This window comes from Triticum aestivum, chromosome 5D, assembly GCF_018294505.1.
Source record: "Triticum aestivum cultivar Chinese Spring chromosome 5D, IWGSC CS RefSeq v2.1, whole genome shotgun sequence".
Lineage (NCBI taxonomy): Eukaryota > Viridiplantae > Streptophyta > Magnoliopsida > Poales > Poaceae > Triticum > Triticum aestivum.
The window spans coordinates 431,661,948-431,680,684 of NC_057808.1; the positions used below are offsets into that span (position 1 = coordinate 431,661,948).

The window sequence follows — 18,737 nt, forward strand, 5'->3', positions numbered from 1 at the left end:
CGGGTGCTACCACCCTTAGAAGCATGGTTACGGTTCCATCAAAACTCATATACTCCATCCTTTATTCTTGACAGTGTCGGTCTTCTGAGATCCATGGAAAATTCTTACTCTGGGCTTTTCCGGTAGTGGCATAACCTTTTCCTCAATACTTCTGCCCTTTCATCTTGGTAAGGTTATTCTGAGACTGGGTCTTCTTAGCTGATGGGTCTGGCGCCAATACTAAACAATTATCGATATCTCATGGTGGTCAACCATTTATGGTTTCTCCTGCAGGAAATGGTTCTGGGTTGAACCTCACCGTATAACCTACGGTTGGCAGCAGCTGCCGTGTACAAGGAAGGAAAAAATTATCATACCGTTCTAAGGCTCAAACAAGGTTTTGATCGTCGTCTCTCTACTATAGGTAAGTCACTCAGATTTACCATCCCATATAGCAAGGCGAATAATAAGAGTAAGTCGGTATGGTGATCAATCCATCCTGCACCGAAATCATTACCTTGTATATAGTTTAGCGAATCTCGCATTCTAACACTCGGTCATCCTCACAAGCATTGCAGAATTTCTCTTGTCGAAGAACCAGGTTCGGATAAATCCATGGATTCTGCAAGCCAAACAAACATCTATCGTCCCTTCACAACTCTCAGGTTTTGCGTAACTCCTATAAGATCGTCTATCGATAAAATCGTAACTTCTTCCAGGGTTTTTCCTTCAGCAAGAATGTGCTTGCTTCTTGGCAGGTCCTGGAGCCTGTGGGTTATGGCCCATCTCATCACTTGTAAACCTTGAACTCATCATCGGGGGCAACTGATCATTATTCCAACATCAAGCTTCTAGCATTATTAAATCCATCCAATTGTACTGTCTCCCTTCCTTCTATTGGCACCAAACTACTCATCATGGAGTTATGATTGCTCCATATTACCAACATCATATCTCCTTTATATCCAATAGTACTTCCTCCCTTCATACTCTTGGGATATCCCACATATCGAGATAAAACTCGTACTTATGAAGTCCACTTCATGGAACATCATTATCCTTTCCAGGAGTCAAATCTCCTCACAGGGTACTACCACCCTTAAAACACAAACTCATCCATAAACCATATTTCTCATATCCTCGAAAATGGTCAAAATCTTTCTTCATAGATTAACATCTCCTAAAGATTCAGCGTATGAAATCATGACACAAGAACTTTATTGATTTCATGAATTCATTACAATATCTCAAACTTCCATTCCAAAACTCACTCCATATCCCAAAAAATGCTTCCTACTGCGCTTATTACCAGTATTAAATTCTCAACTACCTAGCTCTAGCTTTCATCTTGTCGGGACATTTATTAGCATAGTGTCCTGTTTCCCTGCAGCGGAAACAAATAACTTCTGATAAGTCTTTAGGCTTCTTGGGGATGGTGTCCGCCCTTTGGGCTCTTGGCTGCTTCTTTCAACATTTATTGGTGTAATGACCGAAATCCTTGCACCTGTAACAGGTGATATGACTCAGATCCTTCTCTCCAGAGATTGGGTTGTTCCTGGAATCCAATCTATTTCTATTCCGTGACTTTTCCGTGCCAATCAGGGCTTCTATTTCCTGTGGGTCATACTCTACTGCCACTGTCGGGAATGCTACTAGATCTCCCTTCAGACAATTTTGGGAGATGTGTCCTTCTTCTCCACATGAATAGCAAGACTTAGTGCAGGGTTTACTCGGATCTTCTTTAGGTGTGTCCTCCACCTCTTCCTTCATCACAGTTTCTTCTAAAATTTCCATGAGGGCTCCTTTCATTGCTTCTTTCTTCTGCTGGATGGTTCATTGTACCAGGGAGTAAATGTGACACCGAGCAGGGTAGTGGGTAGTCCCTTCACACAAGAAACAAGTAATCTGCCTGGTTGGGCATTCTTCAGTTGGGTGACTTCCATCACGATTAGGGCATTCATCCTTGTGTTCTTTATGGGTGTGTCCCATTTCTCCACAAATCTTACATGCACAAGGCTTCTTCTCTTTAGGTTCCCATGGCTTTTGGGTAAGACGGGACCTCAGTAGAATCGTCTTGAATTCATCCCAAGCATTGGTTCCATTCCATCCTTGTATGGCTTGATGTATCTCTCGCCATTTTGCAGCACCTTGTGTGATCTTTCATAGGGTGTATGGAACCATATACTCTCCTTCAATACCGTGCTCCTTCATGCGATCTTCCATGTTCCGTATCCAGTGTCCTACCTCCGGTTGTGTCATGAATCTCGAAAATACTCATCCATCTCCATTCGTCATCTTTTGAGCTCTAAGGGTTTTGGGGTGAGATAAGAGAGATCAAGAGGGATGCACACAATACAAACAAAAGTTTTGAAAAGGCGGATTTTCATTGTGGCTGTCAGAAAAACATCAAACAAATGACAGCTCACAAACGTCGCATCTAACGTACGTATATAACAGGGGTTTGGTCTTCTAAAGGTCAATAATCTTCAACGTCGCCAAACTTTTCAAGTCTTCTTCATGTCTCCGATGGCTTCTTTCGATCGTGCTTGTCCTTCTCAAGTTCTTTTGCCAGATCATCTCTGTTGACGCGAAGTCTCTCATGACATCCTTTAACAGTTGCGTTCCAAACTTCTGGATTTCAACATCCTTTGCATGAACCATGGTACTACTGTCCTTCAGTTCCTGATGAATCTCCTATATCACGAGGTTTTGCTCCTCCAGCTTGGCTACTTTCAGCTTCTGGTTCCTGAGTTCTTCACTAATTGCCTCCTTGTCAAATATAACTTCCTAAGGGTCCACCTAAAATTCTTCATGTAATACTCCAGATCCTGGCGATACACCAACTAAGGTTAAAACTGCATCCTTTGCTGATAGGTGCTCCATCAGCCTTCTACCATCCAATCCTTCCGAATAATGCATGCTTAACTCGGCACGGTGACAATAGCATAAGCGGGCGATAACATCTTGGATATCCATATTTCTGCCCTAGTCATTGACATGAACTATCATTCCATAGTTGATATCTCCTGCCTTAGGGTTTTCTTGACAAAAACTTTGAGTTCTAATGCTCCATGTTCCGGTCTTTCTCCGATACACCTTGATCTCAGGTATTGACAGCTTCCATAGTCTACCAAGTTCCATAAGGTTAGCCTTCCTAGGTCATACTAAATTCTGGAATTTCTTCATAGCCTCCAATTCTCCTAGTCTTCGGAGTCTTCAACCGTTGTAGTTTCCATTAGTACAATGCACGGTAAAATCCTCTTCATTTCGAAGCGGTCTTAGTTGTCTGATATCTTGTAATCCTTGTAGTGGTCTCATCAGTCGATCTTCATGTGGTCAAAAGGGAAAAGGGGTATAGTCTCACTAAAAAGGGAATATTTGAATAAGCTCAAAAGAGAAGACAGGTAAAAGATCTTTTTGAAAATTGAAGTTGTAGAGAAAAATCTTTCCTATGGGCTTGCCAGTTTCTAGGGGTCACGTCCTACAGTCAACATGTGCTCTGATACCATCTTGTAGCGACCCGACCTCAGACGGTCAAGTCTCTGTGCTTAAGTGTCATCCCTGGATCGGTATGCTGACACACACAGTACTCGAGGATTTATAACAGAGGTAAATCACATGTATAAAGTAACGTAAATACTATTACCTCAATCCAAATAGCGGAAGTAACAACAAGGTTGTGGATTCCCATCAACACCAACGGCAAAGTTGAGTGTAGAAATCATAACCCTAACGAATCACTTACTCGTCGTAAGATTCCTGCAACATGAGACGTTGCAGCCACAAAGGGTCAGTACATTGAATGTACTGGCAAATTCACACCATAGGATAATGATGAATAATAGCTATCACTACATGCATATATGGCTGGTGGAAAAGCTCTATGGTTATAATGTTTTTGCGAAAAGCCAATTTTTCCCTACCTCAAAGGAATATATTCTTGTTTAACTATCATGGTAGTTGAAACATCATTGAGAATGGCCTCCCCATCTCAATCCCATTAAACAGTATCATTAAACCCAACAAATTAATTTAGAGTGATGAGATCAATATGATAATTCAAGAACCAGAGACTCAAGATGTCCATAACCGGGGACACGGCTAACCATGATTAGTTTGTACACTCTGCAGCGGTTTGCGCACTTTTCCCCACAAGACTCGATCTCCTCCGTTGGATTTCTCGCACTACAAGGTGTTTGAGAAACGGATGACCGAGACACAGTCTTTCAGAAGCATTAACTCTTTACTATGGGTGGACAGTTACACCTACTTTCCCTGTACATAAGCTAGCCCACCACTGAAAGAGGTCACACAACATACTCAACTATGCCAGAGCCCATAATGGCTTGTGGCTGCACACGAAAGTTTCTAGCATGAAAAATCTCACGATCCCTTTGAGCCTGGGTGGCGGACCGTAGGATGATCACACGGATGCCCCGGGATCTCCTAGGACAACACTGGATTCCCAGGTGCCCAAACAAGCAATCCACCCAGATGTGTATTAAAGTAGCCACCTTAAGTTGAACCATTAAATAAACAACCTCACATCTGTCATGGAATACTCTCAAAACCCAATCCACGTCTATGAGCATAGCATAGCAATATAAGCATAATGTAGAAGTAACTCCCAAGGTTTGAATGTAGGTCAATAGGTTCCTACCTCATCAGCTACTTCCCAATACCCACATGTTATCAATTCCTAACTATGCAATGTTTGAGGGTTTGAAACTAATGAATAAAACTGGGTAATGAAAAGTACGATCAAAGTGTGAACTTGCCTGTACTGTTGATGAAGATGATGCGCACTCAAAACTCTTGATAGTTCTACTCGTCACACTCCGGTCAATCTATCGTAAGCAAGCAGTAGTAACCACACATAAGCAATCACTCAAAAGATTGGAAAGAACAAAGAAAAGATTTTCGAAAAACTTTGAAAACAAGCAAATAACTCTTGCAACAGAAAACAATTTCAAACAGTACCAAAATTGGGTGAATTTGGCCTTATCAGAAAGTTTAGGTCAAGAGCTTTAATTTGCAAAAAGAATCAACTAAATCGGAGCTACGAAACTCAAGTTACGATCAAAAGAAGTTCAAATACAAATCTGTTTGAATTCAAATTTTAAAACTTTCAAAAATATGTTTAAGTTGATTATCTGGATAGAGGGGATCATAAAGAAGAAGTGGGCCTTGATTTCGTTGGATTTGGACAAACGAGCAAAAACTTGTGCTTGTTTGAAACAGAGGGGCTAATATGTAAGAAAGATAATTACATCTAGGTCCCTGGCCGAAATTAAAACAGAAAAAGAAAAAGTGTACCGAACGAACGTTCACTACGGGAGACTAACGAACGGAATCATTCGCTGCCTAAGCTAACGGATGAACCGTTCGCTAAATAAAAAAACGGTTCAGAGAAAAAAAACAAATCGTGATCTAACCCGTCGGATCTCGGTCGAGAGGGGACGGGGGCTACCGGCGGCAGTGGACTTCGACGGCGGCGAGGCGGACGGCGGTGGCGACTTGCGGGGGCGACGGCGTCGGCGAGTGGCGGCGGAGCGGGGCGTCGGCGGCAGCGGCAGCGGCGTGGGGCAGCGGCGGCGGCGACGGCGTTGGCGGCGAGATGCGGCAGCGGGATGCGAGAGGAGAGGAGAGGGGGCCCGGGGCAGATTTATAGGAGGAGGGGCGGCGGGGTTTGCGTGGAGGAGGGGCAGGAGGAGGCCGGGGCGGACTCGGCGTCGCCGGCGTGCGCGTGCGGGTCTCCGCTTCCGTGGGGAAGACGAAGCTCGGGCACTGGGCTGGGCTTCGGCCCTGTTTGGCGGCCCGGGAAGTTTTTTTAAAAATAAACATTTAAAAAAACATTTTACGAGACAAACTAAAAATAGTAAAAACCAAATAAATAAAAATATTATATAGTCATATAATATATCAAAATTTTCAGAAAAAATATATTTTCTACGACGTGAACATTTTACTAACGCCAAATAAAATCCACAAAAATTCTAATAAATCAAACAGTGCTACAGCTCTAATAAAATCCAGTAAAAATCATTTTAAAAATACCAAAATGACTGCAAATTTATTTCTCTCCAATTTTCTACTGTAGGGAATCATGTTACCCTATTTTCCATATATTTTATTTTTGGAGAAAAATAATTTGAATAAAAACCAAATAACTCCAGATTGAAAATAATTTGAAAAGGAATTTGAATTTGATCCTTTTAAACTTCCAACTCATATTTCATATGTTTTGAAGAAGTCATTTTATCTTCTCTCGTGAAAATCATTGAGTTGCATAAAGTTTCAGAATTGGAAATATTTTTTCCAAATGGAATTCAAATATTTTCAAACACCCTTTTCATTTAATTAAATGGAAGAAGTCATGTCATCTTCTCTCTAGGGTTTTGTATTTGAAAAAAAAATTGAATTCACGGAGATCAAAATGCAAAATGAAAGTTTGGGAAAGTCCTTTTATTCCCTCTCATTTAACTTTCAAAAAGGTTTCGAATTTCACTCAATTTCACACAATCAATCAAATCTATCTATTTTTATAACATTCCAAATTGGTATGTTACATAGCTGCAACTTCGCGTACTTCGTTTGTGTTCAACGACCAGACAAAGGCGTCACAAAAGCCCACCTTCATTAATAAAGCTTTCCTCTTATATTCGTAATATCCAGATTGCAATCTTAGTTTCTTGCTTGTTCTTCGTTTGCTCGCAGGAAACATACCTTCGTGGTCAGGTTGATCGTGCTCCGGTGTGGTCAATAACCCTCGGAAGTTGGTTTAGCGATTGCTAAGGCGCGATGTCTCGCACGTTCGTAGTCGGATCGTCAAGGTCGACTCCCACAGAAAACGATAGCCTCCATCTCATCGAAACATCGGGACACCTTCACCTCTATCAAGTGGTATCAGTTTTCAGGTTGCTCGGTGAGAATTTCTAGTTTTTACTAGATTATATTTATTTCCATACCTATTGTCCAAGAAAAAACCACAAAAAAGTTAGATCTATTCATCCTTTGTCCTAGACAATCTGAGCCTTTGCAATTTTCTTTTCATTGTTTGCATTATTGAATTATCCGTTGCATCGTCGTGTCGAGTTGCTGGTCTTAGTGTCTAGTTTGTTTAGAGTTTCGAGTTCTGTTCACATTAGTCACGCCGCCGCTTCATCGTTATCCCTTCCGCTGTCCACCACCCATCCATGAATTTCCACTACGTGCTATCCACCGTTCATTGTTATAATCATAGTTGAGATCGTTCACATCTTCGCTTGATCCAATCTGCATCTTATCTAGTTTGTTTTGGAAAGAGGGAGAAAAAAAGGCAGAGAGAAAAAAATAGAGAAAAAAAGTTAAAAGAAGTCAGAGAAAAAAAGGAGAGAAAGAAAAAGAAAGAAAAAGTGTGAGAAAAAAGGAGAGAAAAAAACAAAATTCGGATCTATCTAGACTCAATCTCGTACCTGAATTTGGATTGGAATCTGTTTTGTGCACTATTCAGTAAAACAGACATAACTTCCTCATACGAAGTCCGTTTTGGCTCCGCGAGTACTCAAATTAAAGCTAGTGACGAGCCGCATCTAAATAGTTTCAGAAGTTAGTTTAATATTTGGCACCTCAAAATCGGCTTCTAACTAGGTCTTTTTGCCGTCCGAAGTTCGCGAACACATCTTGTTCCAGTTTTTCAGGCCAGTTTTAGAATCTTTTGACTCCTCATATCAACTCGGAATTGAGTGATTCCTTTTGCGTTTGAAAGCTTGAGTCAATACCATTCTTGAAAAAATTATCAAAAAATTGGCACAAACTTTTCCAGAGGAAAGTTGGAGAGAAAGTTGTTGATATATCGTGCTTGGCTGTTGTTTCACACCATTATCTTTACGGCTATTGTGATCTTCACTTATATTTTGCTGTCCGGAGCTACTTCATATCTTTTATTGATTCTAGTTGTGCTACGGCGTGACCTCATTAGTGTTGTAGGCTCGCGTCTCTAGTCCGGTCTAGCCTAGGACCAGCACAGTAACGTCGTTGAGCGTTTATTCAACATTACATCTCTGAATTGATTATTGCTAATCTTTTGCTACCATATATTTAAGCCTTCCAAGATCCACATATTTCTACACCGTGTATACATACGTTCCCTTGGCAATCGCTTTACTCAATGTTCAGAGTTATTTGACACCGCTGGTTGCCAGTCACCACCTGCTGCTTGGTAAGAACTTATAAGATATTGATATTTGCTTTACTGTGAGCGCTTTACCACCACACCCTAGTAGTTCATAGGAACATTATTCTTGAATTTTGTTTCTTGTTTCTACTAATCATGACAGGGTCCGAAGATAGAAGTTCTTGGGCGACGGATACATCTTTACCATCACAAGAGGTGGGACAACACACACAAGCATATGGTTAGGTTATCTCTTTACCATCATTTGAGGGTAGATTTAATCCTGCTATTTATCTAGCTTGGGAGCTTGAAGTAGAACAAGTTTTTACTCACCATGATTTTTCTGAACTTGAGAGAGTACGAGCTACCACTAGAGTATTTACTGGTTCTGCTTCTGTTTGGTGGAGGGTACATTGTAAGAAAAAGATTGATAACCAACCCACAACTTGGAAAGTTTTGAAATCTGTTATGTGACAACAATTTTTTCCTCCTTACTATCGTCGTGAATTGCTTCACAAATTGGAACAATTAAAACAAGGCAGTAACACTGTTGATGCTTACTACCAAGAGTTCAAATCTTATATGCATCATTGTGACATATAAGAATCTGAGGATGATACAATGAATAGATTTTTTGGTGGTTTGAGCCATGATATCCGTGCATGACTTCAGTATATTCCTCGTTGCATTACTGGTATGTATGTTCGCGCTTGTACCTTTGAGAGACAGATACAGGAGGATGCATTGGGTGACTACAACAACTACTATTCCAGTTCATGCTCACCACCGCCGGTTGGTTCCTCCACCGTTGCACCTACTAGAGCAGCCCCACCTCGGATTGTGAGCACGACATCATCTCAAGAGTATGGTACATTGTCAATGTCCGTACCTACATCAGCTACGTCTTTGCGACAAGGTAACAGTAAAGGTATTGATGATATAACTTCATATGAGAATGATGCATGCCTAGTTAACTTGAATGCATCATGTGTTGAGTTACCTGTTGATTTGAGCACACCACCTATTTTAGAGAATCTTGTTACTGTCATGAATGCGTCATGTGATCAAACAACTGAAATACCAACAATTTTGAGTGCACCCTGTGAATTAACTGTTGATGCAAAAGAATCAATGTTTAATCATTTTGATATGACCTCTAATCTTGGTGATGATTCTATCTCCAATGACTTATTGCATGTTTGCTTATTTAAGCATGCTGTAGCATGTAAATTTGATGCAAGTAAGGTTTATTCACTAATGTTGGGATGGTTTAATGATGAACATTTTCAATCGTTTGAAATGAATAAGAGCTTCACTTATATGTGTAAACTGAGTTGCAATATTTTCATGCCTTCTACTTCTTGTGATAATTTTTTGGCTTTAGATTTTATGAACTATGAAAGTTACTCATGTATACATGTGTCATATGTGCAAAAATCAAGGGAAGTAAAAATGGATGACATATACATATACAACATGTACACCTTATCTCTTTTGTTAGCCACATTTCAGATTAAGCAACACCGAGGACGGCTTTGTTTTCAAGAAGGGGAGGATGATGAGGACATGACTACCTTGGATACGACCAAAATATTGCATACATGTATATTGTGAGGTGATTTCTAATGCAAACTATGCAATAATTTATTTATGTCATCCAGGACAAAAATACTTCAGAGACTTTTGTGTCATGTCTAATTAGAGGTGTATGGGACATTTGTACAATCCACATATGAAGATAAGGGAAAAAGAGAAGTTTAGGTGCTGTTCAAAAAGTCCTCTCACGTCACTTTTGGGCCAAGAGAAGATAGAGTCCAAGTCTCTCACGTTCTGGATTCAGATTCGGACTACACACACATACCTGACTCAAAACGCCAACAGCTTTTTCATACGGACTTCGAATTGGGTGATTCTTTCTTTGTTTGAAAGTAGATTTCGTGCTCTTTCTAACACAGTTGGATTCACCTTCAAATTCGTCCAGGGCGTTGAGGTATGGACGAAACAATCTGACGTTGCAGCAGAATCCGAGTCAAACTACAAGCCCAAAGGTGTTGCATCACCTCCACTTGGGCCCATGAGCCTTGTACGACCTAGGGTTAGTTTTAGGCTGCCTTGGGACGTCCTCCCACCTCCTTGGACGCCACCCCTTGATCCTATATAAATAGATCCATCTAGTAGTTTTTTCCTTGGGTTTTGTTTAGATTAAAAGTTCGCCATAGCTGCAAGTTCGCGTACTTCGTTTGTGTTCAACGACCAGACAAAGGCGTCACAGAACCCCACCTTCATTAATAAAGCTTTCCTCTTATATTCGCAATATCCAGATTGCAATCTTAGTTTCTTGCTTGTTCTTCGTTTGCTCGCAGGAAACAAACCTTCGTGGTCAGGTTGATCGTGCTCCGGTGTGGTCAATAACCCTCGGAAGTTGGCTTAGCGATTGCTAAGGCGCGACATCTCGCACGTTCGTATTCGGATCATCAAGGTCGACTCCCACAGAAAACGATAGCCTCCATCTCATCGAAACATCAGGACACCTTCGCCTCTATCAGCCATGAGAGGGGTTTTTCTAGAAAGAGCATCAACAACAATATTTTCCTTGCCCTTCTTGTATTGTAGTGTGAAGTTGAATTCCAGCAGTTTCAGCATCAGTTTGTGCTGGATTCCAGTAGTGATTTTTTGGTCAGCCATATACTGCAAACTCTGGTGGTCAGTTTTGATGATGAGATCATTACCCAAGAAGTAATGCCTCCATCTTTTTAATGCAGCAATGATTGCCAGAGCTTCTTTTTCATATGTTGACAGAGTAGCATTTTTGGGGCAGAGAGTTGAGTTGTAGTAAGCTAGAGGTATGCCTTGCTGCATCATAACTGCTCCCAATCCTGTTCCAGAAGCATCTGTTTCCAAAGTGAAAGATTCAGTGAAGTTTGGAAGGGCTAGCACTGGAGCACTGATCATGGCTTGCTTTAAGTCCTGGAAGGCTTTGGTTTGTGTTTGTGTCCACTGGAAATTGTCCTTTTTTAGTACATCATGCAGTGGTCTTGCAATGGTGCCAAAGTTTTTGACAAATCTTCTGTAGTAACCACAAAGGCCCAGAAATCCTCTAAGTTGTGTTGGTGTAGTGGGCAGTGGCCAATCAGCAACTGCTGCTACTTTGGAGGGGTCAGTTGAAACTCCTTCACCGGTGATTATGTGACCCAGGTATTCCACTTGCTGAACTGCAAACACACACTTGGATATTTTTGCAAAGAGCGGGTGTTCTTTTAGCAGCTGCAACACTATTTGCAGATGGGCTATGTGTTCAGACAGTGATTTACTGAAGATTAAGATGTCATCAAAGAAAACCAACACAAACTTTCTGAGGTAAGGTCCAAAGATGTTGTTCATGAGTGCTTGAAATGTTCCAGGTGCATTAGCAAGGCCAAAGGGCATTACCAGGAACTCATAGTGACCAAAGTAAGTTCTGAAAGCTGTTTTGGGTATGTCTTCTTCATTCATTCTGACTTGGTGATAGCCAGATCCGAGGTCCAATTTGGTGAAGTAAGTTGCTCCATGTAGTTCATCAAGTAAATCTTCAATGACAGGTATTGGAAATTTATTTTTGATAGTGGCATGATTCAGTTTTCTATAATCAATGCACATTCTCCAGGTGCCATCTTTCTTCATGACCAAGATTTCTGCGGAGGAGTAGGGACTTTCACTGGCTCTTATAATCTTATCTCTGAGCATAGCATCAATTTACCTTTCTAGCTCATTCTTTTGCATATGGGGCACTCTGTAAGGTCTCGAATTAGGTGGTTTTGCTTGTTCCTTTAATGGGATTTTATGATCATGTGATCTCTTGGGAGGTAAGCCCTTTGGTTCTTGAAAAACTTTAGGAAACTGTTGTATAATCTCTTCCACAGGTGGAGGGACAGAGTTGTTGTCAGGTTTTTTCATAGTGGTATCTCTGATTAGTTGCAACACATAGCCAGGGGCTCCTGCTGACAGAAGCTTATCCACTTCAGCAGCTTCAATGGAAGTAGCATCTGCTAAGGTGTCACAAGCCATGATAGTGACCGAAGTGAGTTTCTCTTGCATGACTGTAATCTGCCTTGGATTGTAGTGAAAGGAAACAGGGCTATGCCTGGCCATCCAATCACTGCCCAGCACCATATCATGACCAGGGAGGTCTAGTACTCTGAACTGTTGTTCAAATTTTGTGTTGCCTACCCTGAAAGTGGTTGTAGGAACAAAAGAGCCAGACCACAGTGTTCCTCCTCCAGCTACAGTGACTGCTCTTGAGGTGTCTTTGAGTATTGTGCAAGTAGTAGTCAGTGCAAATTTGAGACTAATGAAGGTGGAGTTGCTGCCTGAGTCTACTAAAGCAATTCCCTGTTTTCCCCCAATCTGGACCAGGATGGATATAGTGTTGACATTATCAGATTCAAGGTTGTCAGAATCGCGATTTTGAATCGGGTCGGAGCTTTGATGGTAGGATCAAAAATCATAGAATCTTCACAATAAAGATTGTAGAAACGTAGATTTCAAGAACTAAAATCGTAGAATCATAGGGGCTACCTTGGATCGTAAAGTCGTAGAATCGTATAACAGAATCATGATTCTAACAACCTTGGTCAGATTGCATAGCTTGTGCAGATATTGTCATGCAGTGTTCTTCAGTCACTGGTTGTTCCTCCAATTCAGGTTCTTCTAAAACTTCTTGTTATTTCTGTTGCTCAGTAGGTTCTTCACCAATGAGTACATTTAATACAGGTGCTAGTTTACATTTGTGTCCATGAAACCACACATCTCCACATCTCCAGCATTTGCCAGGTTCTCTTGCCCTTTGATTAACAACTGCTGGTTTGGGCTCAGTGGCTTTGTCAGATGGAGCAGTGTGAGTTTTCTGATAGCTCCCAGAGCTCTTGCCAGTGCTTGAATATGTGCTATAGGACTTTTTCTCAGGTATTCCCTTTCCTAAGTCCACTGCCAACCAGTAAGCATCAGTTAGGGATGAAGGCCTCAATGGCCGCACTTGAAACTTGATCTGAGAGCGAAGTCCATTTACATAGCACTTGATAAACCAACTTTCATCCATTATTGGGTTTTCAGCTTGTACTTCTGCCGTCAGTTCTTCAAATTGATCCGTGTATTCACACACTGTGAGTGTGTTCTGTTTCACATTGGTAAATTTCTCCGTCAGGTCATAAGAACTTGCGGATGAGAACCGTCGGAGAATTTCCTCACAGAATTGTGCCCAGGTTAGTTGCTTTTTGAGTATGCCCGAGCGACGCAGCCAAACATCTGCCTTCCCCACAACATACAGTTGAGCAAGACTGACCTTGAATTCTGCTGTTGCACCTGCCATCTGAAAGTATTTGTCGCACTGGCGAATCCAACCAGCTGGGTTTTCACCATCAAAGCGTGGGAAATCCATGCGAGGGCCCTTGGTCAGGAATTGAGTTCGCATTACGTGCTCGTACTGTTTCTGAAAATCCTCCCAATTTTGGCGCACTACAGGGGGTTGAAAGTTGTGGAAGCTGGGTGTGCGAGCAGTTTTGTAGGCCGCTGTAGGTGTGGCATTTCCAGAAGGAACATCGAGAACAGTACTAGCACCGTAGCCAGGAGGAACAGAAGGCCTAGGGACTTGGATCGGTGCCAGATTAGGAGGGATCTGGGGAGCAACATGACGGGTTTTGGCCTGCTCGAGTGCCAGACGTTTCCGTAGCTCCTCCGTGAGTGGTCTGTCCTCTGGTGTGTTTGTTTCTTTGTTCGCTAGCTGTTGTTCAGTAGCTGGTTGGACCGGTTGTGTCGATGTCGACGCATCTGCAATTGTCAGGGATTTGAGCACATCTGCCATGGTCGCGAGCTGTGTATTCAGAGATGAGACAGCCTTCTGGACCCCGTCCATTACTGAGACCATGGTATCCTGTTTGAGGCCGATGCCGTGTACATTCTTGCGCAGGTCATCGACTTCGCCTCGAAGCTCTGCGGTCTCGTCACGGTGCTGCAGAAATTCTCCTTTCATGGCTAGAAGTTCAGCTACCTCAGATTAGTCGAGGTTGGCCTTCCCGCGCCCCATCTTGGTGAAGTCGTTCAGAAGGGAATTTTACCTCCAGGACTAACCGGGAACCGGATCTGACCGCTTACCCTGCCGCCGCCGATCGAGATCGCCACCGGAACAGCACCACACGCCGCACGACCTGGGATTTTACTGAGTGAGCAGTGTGCTCAAACAACCAATCGAGCTCGACGAGCTGCCGTCGAATGGGTCTACCGCCGCCAGCGCCGCCTACTCCGCCACCAATGCCACCGACACTGTCGCCGCCGACGAGAAAGGGAGGGAAGGGTGGGAAATCATCGTCGCAGCTCCGATCTGTCGCGCCGCCGAGGAAAACCTATGCTCATGACACCAATTGTCACACCCCAAGGGAATTCAAGGGCGGAATCGAGCTAGAACCTAACAGATCTCGCGAGAGAGAAAGGGGAAAGTAGCTGCAAACTAGGGTTTGTATTACTGTAAGATGTATGATTGTATCATAGAGAGAATTCTTCGAATAATAGCATGCCTCTTACAGACGGGGGCCGCTAGCTTTATAGCTGAGCCGGCAATGGATGACAGCTACAGTAACAGAATAGAAACGCTACAGTTACAACAAAAACGGTACAGTGATACGGCGAGCCTCGCGAGCCGTTGGATCGATGGCGATGACTGGAATTGTAGCCGTTCGTTAACTGAAGATGCAGAACACTTGTAACTGAAGGTGCGGGCCTGACAAAATCCTTCTACACAACGATGCAAAACAACAAAATCGTTCCACACAAGTATGGAAATTTATCTGTTTGCGCATGACAAATCTGGGCGTTCAAGGCGGAATCGTTAAAATTCTGATGCAAGATTTTTAACATTTATACCGAGAAAGAAAAGGCAGAATCCGATCTTGCGAACCGGGATGATGATGCTGGATAGGATGAGAGGGGAGGAGGAGGCGAACGGGATTTTGACCCGAGAACCACCATCTTAACCAGCACTGGTCTCCTACACTCACCTCCGCGCGGACGGACCCCAGCGCACACATGAACCCCGGCGAAACGATGGTTGCCTAGCCTGCCTGCCTCGCGTGTAAGAATCCTCCGTCGCCATCGGCCGTGCCACCTACAGTACGTCCTATCGTGAAAACCGGCGACGACGCTGATACGATATGGTAGCGCCCGTCGGCCACGCCACACTCGCCGGTCGGTGCCCGTGGACGGACAGGCACCAGCCACGGTCAGATCCTCGGAGGCGATGGCAAAAGGCCTGCATTCTTGATGGTCCGGTTCAGGTTCCATCAGGGAACAACTCGGCCCTACACTTCGAATGAGCGCGCGACAGACTGACGGAGAGAACAAGACCCAAAGCAAACCATAAGCCCGAGGTGGCACTGAAAACTTGAACAGCTGATTGACCGACCATTAGCAACACCGAAAACGAAACTGATTTCCCATCAATCTACGTCCAAAACGAAACAAGAGTATACAGTGTTTTCATCTGGGCGCGGGGTTCCACAGAAGAACAAAATACTGTCGACCGGTTTACACACACAGGGCTGCTGTCTGTACAATAGCCATCTTTTGGTTCCAACATATAAAAGGCGCTTGACTTGAAATGCTTACATTACACCGAAGTGAGCATCTCGATGGTCTGCCCGTGATGCGCGACGAGGGGCTCCAGGATGCTGGTCCACGTGCTGAAGTCGATGGGCGACCCGCCTCCCGGCTGGAGGAAGCCGTTCACGAAGAAGAACGGCGCGCCGGCCACCCCTCGCGTGCACCCATACTGATAAGAACGCAGCAATGGATCCGTAGTTCAGACAGGTTTTATCCAATGGTAGCGACAACAAATGATTCGAGAAAAGATGCTTGAAGCTAGAATTTCTAACAGTGTACTCGATGCGACAAGTAATGCTGACCTTGAAAGAAACCCTCGCTGCCATGTCTGACCTCATGTCGCTGAAGCCCGACTGGAACTCGGAGACTGAATTGCCGACCGCCTGGGCTGCCATCTTTGATATCTCACCGGTCACAGCAGTGCTCGAGATTGACGATGTCGCGCGGTTGGAGAATTTTCCCTGCATGTGTGTCGATTTCGAGATGTGTTAGCAAGAGTTGTATGAGACAGAAAAGGATGGCGGCCAAGTACTCTGCCACTGCGTGCACAACTCTAGTGCTCCTGATGTGGTATTCTGTTTCGCTTGCCTTCTTGCTTGTCAGGACAGGCAAGGTGGATGTTTGGCTGGCTTGTGTTTTTGCTATTTGCGGTGTTCCAGTTTGGCTTAAACCTTGATTTTGTAAGACTACTTCGTAGATCCTAAAACTGGTTTCCAGGTTCTAATCGGTTTCTGACAGAATCTGCCAAGCAAGCATGACAATGCTAAATCATCGGTCAGGCGCTCCAGGATATTGACAAACTGAGCAAAAACTTTAGACGTTCTCATATGTGTTCTGCACACATATTGGCAAACCCGCAGCACACGGATGTGCAAGGCCACCACTCCATGATATTAGCAAACAGAGCAAAAGCTATATTGACAAACTGAGCAAAAACTTTAGAGGTTCTCATATGTGTTCTGCACACATATTGGCAAACCCTGCAGCACACGGATGTGCAAGGCCACACTCCATGATATTAGCAAACAGAGCAAAAGCTTTGAAGGTTCTCATATGCGTTTTGCACACATATTGGCAAACCCTGGAGCACACGGATGTGCAAACCCACGTAAAGCATGCACTTATATACCTATTTATTACTTGACTATGATTCCTTGATGAAACAGAGTATGGCATATCATAAAATAAAATAACACGCATGGATACCAAAAAACCACAAAAGGAAATGCTGATAATTGGTTATGCAACTTTAAATTTTGAAATCATGAAGTATTTGATGACACACCCCTGGAGAAGCATCATTACCCATTTATGGAAAAAGAAATTGCATAGGTAAATGATAAACCAACATAGAAGTTGCAATGATGGAAGTATCATAACAAAAGGTTACGGGTTAAACTAAAGAATGCAACGGACCTGATTCTTGAAGAACAGCTCCAGCAACGGATAGGTTGATGACGAATTCAACTTGTTAGCTATATGAAGCGCACGGCAGGCATGGTATGAATAGGTGTGGTACCTGCAGTTTTGCAGCACAGTAAAATGGTGTTAGAATGAGGTGCATAGCACCTTCTGCTATAAGAATCACATCAGTGCCAGATTCTATCAAGTGAAAATGCAAGGCCAAGCACACTATCTTTTGTGTCTGACGCCAGCCAATGAAATTTTACATGTTCAAGTTCAGTATAAATATCGCAGAGACCAACAGGACCAAAATCTGAACCAAATAGCACACATCTAAATCGATAAAGCCATAAAGGGCCGATGAAACAGGGCCAGATACTAGGGAAGATCCAATCCAATTCTCAAATTATAGAGTGTCAATGCCAGGACTATTGGCTATACCTCATCTCCAGAAATATCTGACAACCATTCACAATCCCTTCTACCATATCTAATCAGTGGCTATATACCTCTCTGTAATCTTACTGTAACTCTAGCCTTCTCCCATGGATCCAAGGACAGTCCCACAAATTTTCCATTCCCGGAAGTTACCAAGTTATAACTAATGGAATCACTTGCTGGCTCACTCAGGCTACTCATACTCAGATGAGACTTCAATCGCCTGAATTCGCAATCTCAGGAGACAGTCCCATGTAACCGTGCGGTGGGAGACTGCTCAAATGCGCTATTTTTTTTTCACTAAGATACAGTCCACATAGTGTGGAGCACAGAGAATCAGAGCAGCAGCCGCTAGAAGCAGATGGGGAGAGAGGACCCAAAGGAGCGGATGCGCGGCGCGATCTTACGGGAGAGGGAAGGGATGGACGATGAGGGAGACCATCGGGGAGTAGCGCTCGACGGCGAGCCGGAGCGGGTGCCAGGCATCGCGGCTGTCGGGGCAGAGCGGGTCGAGGAAGGCCTCGACGAGGACGGCGTCCTTCCAGGCGGCGGCCCCGACCCCGTAGGCGAACCCGTCGTAGCGCGGCGGGACGGAGGCCTGCGCCTGGAGGACGAGGAGGAAGCAGGTGCAGGAGGCGGCCAGCGCGCCGGCCATGAGGAGCCGCCGGAGCAGCGGCGCGCGCTGCGGCAGCAGGGCCCTCGCCATCCCCATTGGCAGCGGTGGTCGTGCGTGCGCGGCTCCGCCGGTGGTGGTGACCGCGTGGCCGGCTCTGCTACCGTGGGAGGAAGTCAACCGCGCTCCGGCGGTGGTGGTGCGAATGGGGAGGAGAACGGAAGGAGGAGGACACGATGCGGTCGTCGCCATCGTGCTCCAACTTAACTTGATCCGGGAGAGATATTTTTCTCCTCTGGGTGTTTCGCTGGGGATGACATATGGGCCCCGCTTTGGATATTCCCAACTGAACGGAATACGAGTGTGGATTTTTTGTGTCGAGGGAGCACACCTCCCTTTATTTTTAAAGTTCACAACTGGGTTAGAAACTTTTTAAAATTCCATAAAATATGATCTCAAGAAACTTTTCTAAAAAATCCATAAATCCAGAGCTGAACTTAGCACGACGACTTTCTGACTGGC

At 43.9% G+C, this 18,737-nt stretch overlaps 1 protein-coding gene across 1 annotated transcript; it reads right to left on the reverse strand.

Annotated features, from left to right (window-relative positions):
* Positions 1-15,529: 15,529 nt before the first annotated feature.
* LOC123122424 (uncharacterized) lies at positions 15,530-18,489 on the reverse strand. Its single transcript, XM_044542623.1, has 4 exons — positions 18,010-18,489; positions 17,177-17,279; positions 16,063-16,221; positions 15,530-15,929 (listed from the first exon to the last, which is right to left on the reverse strand). The coding sequence occupies exons 1-4, from the start codon at positions 18,465-18,467 to the stop codon at positions 15,768-15,770; spliced, it is 882 nt and encodes a 293-aa protein (XP_044398558.1). The 5' UTR covers positions 18,468-18,489; the 3' UTR covers positions 15,530-15,767.
* Between the last annotated feature and the right edge of the window lie 248 nt (positions 18,490-18,737).